Source organism: Ambystoma mexicanum, chromosome 5p, assembly GCF_040938575.1.
Source record: "Ambystoma mexicanum isolate Mex_15411 chromosome 5p, UKY_AmexF1_1, whole genome shotgun sequence".
NCBI classification, from domain to species: domain Eukaryota; kingdom Metazoa; phylum Chordata; class Amphibia; order Caudata; family Ambystomatidae; genus Ambystoma; species Ambystoma mexicanum.
The window spans coordinates 958,088,967-958,102,094 of record NC_090930.1 but is presented as its reverse complement, the minus strand read 5'-3'; the positions used below and the strand labels follow the sequence as shown (position 1 = coordinate 958,102,094).

The 13,128-nt window shown below is 50.6% G+C and overlaps 1 protein-coding gene across 1 annotated transcript in view; it reads right to left on the bottom strand.

The window, feature by feature from the left end:
* ZPBP (zona pellucida binding protein) overlaps positions 1-13,128 on the bottom strand; it is a 1,976,511-nt gene that overhangs the window by 729,958 nt on the left and 1,233,425 nt on the right. The window contains exon 5 of the mRNA XM_069613425.1: positions 9,228-9,446. Coding sequence (XP_069469526.1) covers positions 9,228-9,446 — 219 coding nt within the window. The remainder of the gene's footprint in view (positions 1-9,227; positions 9,447-13,128) is intronic.

Here is a 13,128-nt window from a genome sequence, read left to right as displayed (position 1 = left end):
AGCGGTCGGTTTGCCAACCGGTGACAGTACATGATACAGCCGGAGAGCCATCTGGAAATGGAAGCCTTCGAGAGGGCCTTCCCCTGATTGACAGGTCCAAAGTTCACAAAGAGCTGTGACGTCTTCCGAAAACACTTCGTGCGGTCCACGTAGAACTTCAGCGCTCTAGCCACATCCAGCGAGTGCAAAGTCCTCTCAGCCGGCGACGAAGGCGACGGGAAGAACACAGGCAACACCAAGGGTTCGTTGAGATGGAAGTCCGACGGTACCTTGGGCATGAAGGAGGGGTGCGTCCTGAGCACTACCCTCGTGTCGTGAAAAGTCAAGTACGGGGCCTTGCAGGAAAGGGCCTGGATCTCTCCCACTCGTCGTGCGGAGGTGATGGCCACAAGAAACGCTGTTTTCCACGACAGAAATTTCAACGGAGCTGAGTGCAGAGGCTCGGACGGAGGTCCCATGAGCTTGGTCAGCACCACGTTGAGCTCCCACGCCGGGGCCAGAGCCTTCACCGGCGGGAATGATCTGAACAGTCCCTTCATGAACTCTTTCACCAGACGATGAGACCACAAGGACGTCCGCCCCGTGGTTCTGGTGTATCGGGAGATCGCAGCAAGATGAATCTTGATGGACGCGTTTGCCAGTCCAGCTTTGGCCAGCGTCAGCAGGTACGGCAGTACTTGGGGGGCCGTAATCCGTAGAGGGTTAATCTTCTGTGCGTGGCACCAGACAGAGAACCTCTTCCATTTGTGTCCGTAGCATTTAAGAGTCGAGGACGCCCTGGCCTTTGCAAGAACCTCTCTGCAGTCGGCCGGTATGTCGTATCCTCCAAACTCTAGCGCTGCAGGAGCCAGGCCTGCAAGTTCAGCGATTTCGGGTTGTGGTGGAGGATGGCGCCTCCTTCTCTGGAGAGTAGATCCGCGTCCGCCGGCAGCTTGATTGGCGGGGACGCTGACAAGTCCAGAAGGTCCGGGAACCATATCTGCCTCGGCCACGCAGGTGCGACGAGGATCATCCTGCACCGTGACCTCTTGAGCTGGTTGACGAGCCGGATTAGCAGTGGCAAGGGAGGGAACGCGTAGAGGAACAGGCCCTCCCAGGGGAACGAGAAAGCATCGCCCATGCTCCTCGCCTGGGGAAACCTGCTGGCGAACCTCCGGCACTTGGAGTTCGTCGCCGTCGCGAACAGGTCGATCTGGGGTGTGCCCCACCGTCGGAAGAGGCGATCCACTAGATCCTGCCGTAGCTCCCACTCGTGGCACGAGCGCAGCTCCCTGCTGAGTGAGTCGGCGATGGTGTTTTTGATCCCTGCCAGATGAAACGGCACCAGAAATATCTTTTGGGCGATGGCCCAATGCCACAGGTCCTGCGCCTCCTTGGACAGTGCTGGGGACCTGGTTCCGCCCTGTTTCCTGATGTAAAACATGGTGGTGGTGTTGTCGGTGAAGATCCTCACCACCTTGCCCTTGAGGGACGGAAGGAAGGACCTGAGGGCCCAAAACACTGCACGGAGCTCCAGGACGTTGATATGTAGGGATTTCTCCGTCGGGAGCCAAAGGCCTCTTGCGTGCAGATTTTCGGTGTGCGCTCCCCACCCTTCCAGGGAGGCATCCGTGGTCACTGTCTCCTGGTGGGCTGGGGTCTGGAAGTCCAAGCCCGCCGTCAGATGCGCGCGGGTGCCCCACCACCGCATCGCTCGTCGGAAACTCTCGTCGAGTGTGATCCTTTCCTCGAAGCTGCCCGTCGTTTGGATCCAGCGCGCGTCCAGGAACTCCTGCAACGGGCGCATCCGGAGCCTGCACATGGGAATGAGGTAGATGCAGGAAGACATCATTCCGAGGAGGGACTTGATGGACCTCACCTTGGCCGCGTCGGCCACCAACATCCGCTGCACCTTGCCCAGGATGGTCCTGGTCCTCTCCTCCGACGGGGAGGCCAGAAGGGACACTGTGTTGAGCCTCGCTCCCAGAAACAGAGCGTCTTGCGCGGGCACCAGGTGGGATTTGGCGTAGTTCACGGAGAATCCCAGGTCCGTGAGAAGTTGGACGGTCCTTGCCGTGTGACCCATGGCGAGCTCCCTCGTCTTGGCTCGGATGAGCCAGTCGTCCAGGTAGGGGTAGACGTGGACCCCTCGCGGCGCAGCTGCGCCGCCACCGGTGCGAGGCACTTGGTGAATACCCTGGGTGCCGACCGTAGTCCGAAGGGGAGGGCTTTGAACTGGTAATGACGCCCTTGGACCACAAACCTGAGGAATTTTCGGTGCCCCTTTAGGATGGGAATATGGAAGTAGGCATCCTCCAAATCCAACGACGACAGGAAGTCTCCTTCCTCCAGCTGACCCAGGACGTGCTGGAGGGTGACCATCCGGAACTTATGCGCCTTGATGAACTTGTTCAGACGTCGCAGGTCCAGGATGGGGCGCCATCCCCCCGTCTTCTTCTTCACGAGGAAGTATCTCGAGTAAACTCCGGAGCCCCGAAGCCTCTTTGGGACGAGTTCGATGGCGCCCTTCCTGAGCATCGCTTTTACCTCCAGGAGAAGTTGAGGGACGTGAAGTTCTTTCCTGGCCACGGGGGGGACGCGCGGGCACCTTCTCTGGAACTCGAGCGCGTGGCCCCGGGCCAAGGCGTCCAGCACCCAACGGTCGGTGGAGATGGACTCCCACACGCTGACGAAGCTCGCCAGCCGGCCTCCCACCGGGGTGCTTCGGTGGGGGCCCGACCCCATGGCCGGTTCAATCCTGCTTCGACGAGGCTTTGCCGCCTTGACCTCCTTGGCGACGACGGCGGGGTCCGCCAGACTTGCCTCGTCCTCTGTAGGCCTCCTGAGACGACGAGCGGGCCGCTTGACGGTAGGTGGAGAAACCGCCGCCGGAACCCTTGGAGGCGCCCTTGCCTCCGCTGCTCCGAAAGGGCGTCCGTCGTTGTTGCAGAACTCCCAGGGCCCGGGCCGTCTCAGTGTCCGCTTTAATGGCCTGAAGGGAATCGTCCACTGTTTTCCCAAACAGGTTGTTCCCATCGAAGGGCATGTCCAGGACTCTGGTCTAAACGTCTTGACGGAAGTCCGTAGCCTTGAGCCATCCACGCCGCCTAAGGCAAACGCTGTTGCCCAACTGGCAGAACCCAGTGTCGGCGATGTCCGTCGCAACGGTAATGGCGTGGTCCGAAGCCACCTCACCTTCCTGCAGGATCTCCAGGGCCTCTGTCCTCTTGTCGTCCGGCAGGAAGTCCAGCAGGGGAGCCAATTTGTACCAGAGCTCCCTGTCGTAGCGGGCCACGATAGCCAAGGCGTTGGCCGCTTTAATCGTCGTCGCTGCCGACGAGATGACTCTGCGTCCCATAGCGTCCAATTTCTTTCCCTCACCGTCCGGTGGGGAAGTCGATGTGGAGGCCGCACCTCCCCCCGCTTTCTTCCTGGCTGCCGCAGAGACGACGGAGTCCGGGGTAGGCTGCGCCCGGAGGCACAGGGGGGCCGTGTCCGGGACCCGGTACTTCTTCTTGTACCGGTCTCTTCTAGCTGGCGTCGTGAGGCCCTCCTCCCAAATGTCGTCCAATAGAGGCACTGAGAGGACCGTCTTCCTCTCGGCCTCGCGCTGCTGATAAAGGAAACCTTCCTTCTTCTTCTCCTCAGGGCAGAGTTGGAAAAGCTCGGATGCCCTGGTGATCATGGAGTGGAACGATCCAATCTCGTTGGGCGGAGAAGCCCTGGTGGGAGGCGACGACGGTACATCCTCGTCGTATACCTCGTCGTCCGTACCCGTCGCTGCCGTGTCAGTCCCCGTATCATCCCCTCGGGTGGACGGGGAGGAGGGCTGGACGGGACGCGACGGCTGAAAAGGAGGTGGAGGGTGGATCCTTCTTTTCTTAGTAGGGGGAACACCAGAAGGTCCCGGTTCTGGGTCCCCCGACGGGAGAGGTTCCTCCGTCGGCAACGGTAGTCTCGTCCTTAACTCTGAGCATAAGGACTGTATAGCCAACAAAATGGCCGCCGAGTTGTCTTGCGGTGCTGGCAGAGGGGAATCCGACGGGCGACCAGGGGCCCCGTCGGTACCCTCGACGATGTCGTCGTCACCTGCGTCGGGATCCATCCCGACGGGCCGGTCTTCTCCCACGCCGAGGCCGTGGCTTAAGACCTCGACCAATTCCTCCTCCGAGGTTGAAGCCGAATCTACAACGACGCCCTGCCCCCCCTTTCTCTTCCCCTCGGGGGATTTCACGGGGGTCCTATCGATGGGCACAAAAGAGGACTCCCTCTGAGGTGGCAGGGAGACTCTGAGCCCCGAGGTCGCCACCACTGGTGTAGCCAGCACAGGCTGAGCCAGGGCCGCTGCGACAGTTTCGATAGAGGGCTTGGCCGGATGGATTAAGGCCTTCACCACCTTAGGTGCGCTCACCGCCTTATCCTTGAGGGGGGGGGACACCGCCTCGCTCCCCCTCCGCCTTCGAGCTCGACCGGGGCCTCTCCAGGAGCTTCGCCGGGTGCTCGGCCTTCCTCTTACCCGACCCAGAGCGTTGGCTTGTGGTTGATGGTGCCGGGGAGGGTGCGCCCTGCCTGGCGCCCGTAGAGCCCGACCGTTCGGCGCTCCCGGTGCCAGCGGACTCGCGGTGCTTGGCCTTATGTTGGACCCCCGTCGCCGGGGCATCCTCAAAGGTCTTAGAAGACCGCTCGGATTTCTTCTTCTTCTTCTCACCGGACGGGCTCTTCCCTTCTAGCCAGTTGGCGAGACGTTGATGGCGGTCCTTCATGGTCCGCTCCGACATGTTGCCGCAAAACGCACAGTCCTTCTCCACGTGCGTCTTGTCCTCATGTAGGCAGTAGAGACAAAAAGAGTGTTCGTCCTCCTTGAAGACGTTCTGCAGCTGGCATCCAGGGCAGACCCTGAACAGCTTTCCGGGCGTCGAGCTTCCCTTCTCCTGGGCCATGACCGGGCCTGAGAAACTTCTGGAGTCCTCCAAAAGCGTAGCTCGACGAAATCTTCACCCTTGAGGGGCGCAGACGAATCCGACACGGGTCCCCGTTGATCGGATAGAGAGTCGGTGGAGCTTGAGGCTCTTTTGACCGAAAAAACGAAGTTTTTGAGAAAAAACGTGAAAAAATAGCACTAACGCTCGAGAGCAATAGCACGAGGATCCCAACATATGAACGTGCGGTAAAAATCTGAAGATGGCTGCCAGAGGCGGTGCTTAGGTAGAGGGCAGTCATTGGCTGTGGTCAGTATGACGCAGAGACCAGTGATTGGTTATTACTACGAAAGACAGATCAGAAACGAAACTGATACTGGTTTTTTCTTTACCGAGGATTCCCAGCCTGACGACGGGGAATATTCATGAGCATGTGAATCCATGCCAGACCCCATGCTGGAGAACTTGCACTTTAAGTGCAGTGTACTAAACATTCCCTTAAACTGCAGGCGCATGCGTTTAGGGGTTTATATTGTGAATGGGAGGGGGTGTGGCGATGGGGTTTGCAGGGAGCGGTGCAGACCAGTAGGGAACATAGTTCCACTACTTCTTTTCATACACTTCGACCACTGCATAAAGGCCTTCGACTCCGTCATGTGGGAGTGGATGTTTGCTGCACTGGAACAATACGGGATAGGCCAGGGATTCATGCGATGGATACACATGCTATATGCAACCCCAACAGCTAGAGTATGCACCGGTAAATACATCTCAGACCCATTCCAGATTTACTGAGGCACCAAGCAGGGCTGCCCGATCTCACCGCTTTTTTATATCTTAGCATTAGAACCACTGGCCATCTACATGAGGGACATGTTCCGAGACACTGGGCTGCTCGTCGGCAGGACTATACATGTCATATCCTTTTATGCTGATGACATCCTTCTATTTATACAAAATCCGGAAGATAACCTAGGATCATATCTCAAAGTGCTAGATAACCTCGCACGCCTCTCGGGAATAGCCATTAGTAAAATTAAATCCTGCCTATTTCCCCATGCAGGCTGGGCTAGGAAAACAGAGGAACAACTCCCTTGTCTAGAGCTTAAATGGAACAACCGTACGTTCCGCTACCTGGGCGTGAATATACATAATTCCATAGAAGACACAGACAAGGCCAACACACTGAAAGCTAAGCACAATATAGACTCCTCCATTAAAGTCTGTAGTAGGCCGAATATCAGTACTGAAGATGATAGTACTACTCAGGCTGTTGTATCGCTTCATTAACGTGCCATATCTCATCCCAAAAAAGTTTTTCACAGACCTTAACACTACGCTGAGTAGCTTTATATGGGGCAAGAGGAGGAAAAGAGAAGCCATGGAAACACTTTGCAGAGAATATGCTGAGGGAGGATTGAGACTTCCACATTTCGAACTATACTATCTTGCTGGGCAGCTGCAGCATGTAGCCAACTGGTTCGCAGACAGAGACAGTAGATCACACCTTCCTGAGCAAGACTGTATACGCATACCTCCTAAAGGAAATTTTATGGATAGAGGAAACAACGATCCCACAAACCCCCATGCTTCTGCACTTAGGGAAACAAATATGGAAAAGAACACAGAAGCTACTGAAACTCAAAGAGCCATACTCCCCTCAGATACCACTTGCAGCACTCAATGGCACTACTATAGAACACCTTCAACAGAATAGAAATCATTGGGAGACCAGAGGAATAATTACAATTGAAGACCTAGCACCGAAAGGAATGAAAAAGGACTTTCAAGACCTGGTAGAGTCCCATGACCTGCATAGAGGTCAGTATATAAACTATGTCATGCCATGCCATGGACATCTCCTACACCAACTATGCGGACGATAAGCAGTTCCTTCTCACACTCACAGGCAACTATGACACTGACTCCACAACTCTCAACACATATATAATACCATCCAAACATGGATGGCTGTCAATGTTCTTTGCCTCAACTCTGACAAAACCAAACTCCTACTTGTAGGATCCCCTGACACTCTCAAAAAACTTGACGCCCAGTTCAGCCACTTCATCATCGATTCCATCAGAATCCCAGTTTCCGACACAGTAAAAACTCTAGGTGTCTATCTAGACTCAAACCTATCTATGACTACGCAAGTAAATGCAATCGCCTCCTCTGCAGCCTACCATGCAAAACTTCTTAATGCAGCCAGGCCATTTCTCTCCAAAGAGAACTGCACCAATATAGCAAGAACTATCACTGGATCCCGGTTGGACTACTGCAATGTTCTCTTCATAGGGACCTCCACTAAAAATCTTGAAAAACTGCAAGTAATTCAGAATAGTGCCCTGCGTGCAGCACAATGTATCTCTAAAAGAGAACATATCACTGCCACCAGAAAAACAGCCCACTGGCTCCCCATAAAGGTGAGGGTTATCTTCAAAGCCCTGACCCTCATCCACAAATGCATCCTCCTCTCCGCACCAGCCTATCTGTCACAAATAATCTACCCCGCCTCAACCACAAGGTCTACCCGAACACCCTATGCTAATATGCTTTCCGTACCCAGGGTAAAAAAGTTAGAGATGGGGGCGCCAGCTTCCCTTACCTGGCCTCCCTACACTGGAACGCCTTCCCCACTACTCTGCGGGCCGAACCATCACTCAGTGCCTTCCGCAAGGCTATGAAAACCACCCTGTTCGCTTGATCAACTCTACTAGCTGATGTGACTACTTGCCCCTCTCCTAGGGGCAATGCGAATCTTCCACTACTGCAAATAGTCTACTGTACTAATGACCCTCAATGCATATTATGTATAATACCTGTAATGTCAAATGTTTGAACTCTGACCCCACTGTAACTAAGTTTCCTACAAGTAACAGCACCACAATGCCCCTGGGCTGCCTGTGCGCTATACAAATGTAAAAAATAAATACATAAATATGTAAGGCTCGTCAAACAGCTAGATACTAGATGGCCGATTCCCGCAGAACAACAAACAGAAAGCCCGATTTTAGGCCTACTCTACGATGTCACTGAAGGGGGCCACATGGTATCTAGGATCTATCAGAGGAACTCCCCAAAGATAAAAACAAAGTGAGGCAAAGCTGGGAGCGAATACTGGGAAGAGCAATAACAGACAAAGACTGGACAAAGGCAAAGCTCTACTCAAAAAACATATCAAGGAACGCCAGACTAAAACAATTACAATTCTACATACTCCAGCAAGCATATCTCACCCCAGAGAAAATATCTTGCTTCCCAGGTGCCAACACACAAAGGTGTCCGAAATGCAGAGAAGAAAACGCTAATCTGGGGCACATGATTTGGTACTGCCCAAAGATACGACCGTACTGGAGAGGAATCGAGCAACACATGAGAACCAAAGGAATAAAAGGGAAGACATGGACAATAGAAGCCTGTCTTCTAGGCATCTACAGCTTCCCTAACAAGAACAAAGCAATGGCCTAGATGATAAATTTGGCGTGGGACTCGCCAAGCGGCGAATAGCTATGGGATGGAAGGCTGCAGAGGATCCAAGCATTGAGACACGGTGGAAAGATCTACAGAGATGGATGATCGCAGAGACTGTGATCTGGCAGGAGGCATTACGAACCGGAAGAAGGGAAAGCTCCATAGATACAACAACCGGGAATACAATACTGCAAGACCTATTCACTTCTCCAGATGATAGACCCCCTTGAAGCCAGACTCCCCTATGAAATGTTGAGCAGCACCGGATAAGTGAGGCCCAGGAATATAATAACCACCAAACTCGAGGACAGCCCAAAGCGTATAAAGACTAGATAATAGTCTCCTGTGACCTGTTTTATGTTCTAGTTTTGTTATATGTTGGGGCTAGGGGAGGGTAGAGGGACAAGATTAAGGTCATTAAGGATACTGTTGTACATCATGATATGTATTTCTCCATGTTTAAAACCTGAAAACTAATAAACATATAAAAAAATAAAAAAATAACATGTATAGTCCAACAGATTAATTACATTTGTAAATTTTCGTTCCCAATGGACAGGTTATCAGTAATTCTAATCTACTATCACACAGCTGAGAGATCATATGATCCTACTGTAGTGTACACACCGAGAAAAAATAAAACATTTAAGTCAATTAAAGGAGAAAAAACCTTGATAGGTGCTAAAAACCTACAGAGCTTCTTAGCTCTGCAAGATTACATATTTAACTAAACACAAATACACATTATACATATGGTACAGAATATGATTTCCATTCTCAATTTATGTACATGGTAGATTAAAGTATTCAAATTTTGAAATGGCCCTTAAAGTACGGTGGATATACAGTTTTTACCTGAAAATAGAAAGAACACTTCATTTTGTAGTCCAGCTCTCTGCATTTTAATATGATGACATTCAGCCTTAAGCAAGATCACTTCACAGGTTAATTCTGAAATCAACTTTTTCAGCAGCTCAAGTAACTTCTTCTCAAAAGACATATTGTAGGCACTCTGACAGGGGGCAGAATGATACCGCACCGAAAATTCATAATAAAAGTTGGGCTCAGTATAAGCTAAAGAAAAAAGAAAAAAAAAGAAGTTCAAATTCACAGGTTTTTTTTTTTTATAAATAAAGGGTTGGTTTCAGCAAAACAATTCAAGTAAAAATGCTGTGATGAACAGGTTTACATGTAAGTAACCAATGTAAATTATAATTTCGAGTCTACCAAATAACAATGAATTATAATTGTTCTTTTATAACACACTTAATACCAGAGATTGGTTTCTAAGGACGGGATTGGGATTCAAACCTGTGTTCTGCTGCGTTGTCTTGCTTCCAAGACAAACGTGCTGCTCTTGAGCTATTCCGCTCACCCTAATTAAATGATTATAATGTCAGGATTGTGGACCTGATCATGAGTTGGGTGGTATCCCGCCTGGGATACTGCCAAACAATATTAGCGTTAGCACCAAACGGTCCGGCAGTAATACTGCCGGATCACGTGTTGGGTGCTAACTGTTAATCCCCATTCCCCATTGGGTCCACTGGACTCAATGGGAATTATTGGTGCAATTACCGTGCCGTAATACAGCCAGCGGTAATTGCACCGAAAATGGGATTTTTCTTCAGTGAATTTACCACAGCTCAGAGCTGGAGGTAACTAAGCCAGACTTGTGATAGGGCCAGCCCTTAATTGCAGCAGTAATAGAGTTACCGCCACATTTAAGGGCTACCGCCCAACTCGAGTTGAGGCTGTGTCAGCAAAAGTAACATGATTCCATTTACTAGTCAACTGTTGGCATTTGGATTGGTAAGGCTATTCTATCCCTGCTGATTACAAGACCAGTGGGGCAGATAATCCACATGACAGAAATACTCCTATATGTGCCATGGATTTTACAGGGGACCACCATGTTGGAAACATCATGGCAGATTAGGAGGGTGCAAGCTATATTTGTGGACCCCATGAGATCACAGCCAGTGTAACTATTTAGCAGACATAGCTTAACACTGGGTGTGCAACACACCATTGAGGTAAGAGGGAGAAAGGGGCAGAGAGGGAAATGGAGAGAGAGAGACTCCAAAACCGCACAGATAAGATAGAGGGAGTGGCAGACACACCAGTGGACATGGAGAATCCTGGTGCATAGCCCCGCACAGGCACAGATTTCTCCTAAAGCCTACAAAACATATAATCTACGAATGGGGAGATCCTGAGATTTGACCAAACCTGTGGTAACCAAGGAAGATGGGAGAGAATACCAAGCTTTTCTGAGGCAAAAGGGGACATCACAAATGGGGCTGACGAGGGAAGCCACTGGAAGCAGAGCACCACGCCAAAACAATAAGGCAGTTCCAGATAACAGTTTAGAGGTCAAATTGAATGCATATCTCTGGTGTAATGGATATGTACATGTAACTTTTCTCTTGTATGTTTTATTCTCAAAATGATCAATAAAATGATTAAAAAAAACATGCTGATGCCAATCTCTTATTCTATATGATGTAGGCTCATTCCACAAGAACCAGACATAGAAAAAAACAACCCGCTAGGCTAGGTGCACCCTTTTTCAAGCAGAACAAGAACTTTATTTTTTATAGGAAAATGGTGACAGGGTAATAAAATTCCACTGCCAGAGAGATCTCTCTTTTCATCAAAGCGAACATCACTTTACAAACCTAGAAATCGTCATGAATGATGCATTCAGTATACAATATTCATCCCCCACCCTGGTTGGCTGCCGCCTATTTACATGCTAATGTTCACATTTGGGCCCCTCTCCGATTGGTCGTGTCATCTTCTCTTCCTTCTTCACACATGGGTAACAGCCTCTTCACCTTGAAGTGTTGTAAGGTAATTGGTTAGACTTTAAAAGGGACCACCCTGTCGTTGCTCCTAACTACGTGATGTGCACCTGGTTGTCAACTTGAACTTGGCAGATAACTTCGAGGTCAGCCTCGTCCTTGCAAACAAAGCAACTCTTTTCTCATCCCAGACATGCAGGCGCCCCCATCATGCATCCCCGCTGCAATCTTATAAGTATTGGGATCACCCTTTGCTCTCCCCGGTACAAATCACAGACCTTGTTGTTCTCTGCTCCCCCCCTGTATCAGCTACTCCTCCCAAGAGATAGGCCTACTATCCCACCAATCCATCATATTCATGAAGGATTTAGGGGTCTTATTCCTAAGCATCTGGTAGTTCAAATAGAGCGACCATTATTCTGAGGGGCTCTGGTGTCCTAAATCTCGACTCATGTTTTGGCAGCTCAAGGACCATGCCCTGGCTCCAATGAGCATGGCCTTTTCACCGGCCCAGCAGCCCTTCTCCAATTCAGATACTCGCATTGCTTCCTAATTGTTCAAAGGTTTAACTTGATACATTTGTATATGAGTGTACGTGCGTGTTCCCTAACGTGCCTGGGAATTTGAATGTGATAATGAAGCAAGAGAAGGGGTTTTCGCTGTTCTGCGTTTCCAACACAGCCTGTGAGGATTCAGACTTACTCTTAAATGCAATATTAGTTCAGGCTACAGATGTCTCACACATGCATAAATGCCAACCCTACCAATTTAGGCAGGAGACTCCCGATTTTTAGGCGAAAAATATAGCTATTTTTCACTGTCTCCCGCTTAAAATAACTGTTGCCCCAATGCATTCCTATGAGGAAATATGCATCGCCCGATTTCCCTGTGGAAATCTCCCTCCCAGGTGCATCTGAATGTTGGCATGTATGCACATGCAATGTATTCTACATAACATTATTGTAAAGCAAATGGTTAGTATCCCCTGCACAAATTTCCATAGTACATATGCCTCCTGCGTGTCATCTCCAAGCATAAAATTCCCCCTGTCCCCTACACCATCCTCTACACGTTCCCCGTGTGTTAATATATTTTCCACAATCTAAATCGTTTGGGAGGGGATGAAATTTGAACATGCATCCTAACATTGGCCATCCTGTCACTCAGGTGGAGCAAAATAGTGTTGGGACAGAGAAGAGGTCATGGTGATAGACCCCAGAGGAGATTACTGATGCCATCATGTCACTTCCATCCGGTAAGGCCCCTGGCCCTGACGGCTTAGGTATTGAACTCTACAAGGAATGTCAAGTCACCCTTGTCCCCAGTGTGCTGCAATTATGGGATTAATCGCTCCGACTCGGTCGGCTGCCCCCCCCACTTTCTGAAGCAGCAATTACGGTGCTGCTGAAACCTACCAGACCTGCCTCGGAAATGGGCTCCTTCAGGCTACTATCCCTAATCAATTCGGATACAAAAATGTTTGCTAAATTACTGTCCACTCGTCTCCTTCCATACATGTTGCAGTTGGTCCATCCGGACCAATCTGGGTTCAGCCCTGGACGCTCAACAGCGTTCAATCTGCAAATACTATTCGGCATCATCTCCCAGGTCAACCCACGAGCACAGGCATTTGTTGCCTCACTGGATGCCGATGTTTCCTGGCAGTTTCTATTTGCGGTGTTGCAGCGGATGGGATTATGGGATTTCTTTATTCAATGTGTCCGATTGCTATATGCTTCTCCGGCCACCAGGGTTCGCACTGGGCTCACACTTTCACCTGTATTCTTACTGGGGCACGAGGCAGGGCTGTCTGCTTTCCCCTTTACTATTTGCGCTCACAATTGAGCCCCTTGCATGCATAATGCATCTCAAACACATACAACATGGCTTAGATATAGCTGGCCCGCCACAAATAATTTCTCGTTATGCCGATGACACATTGCTGAGCA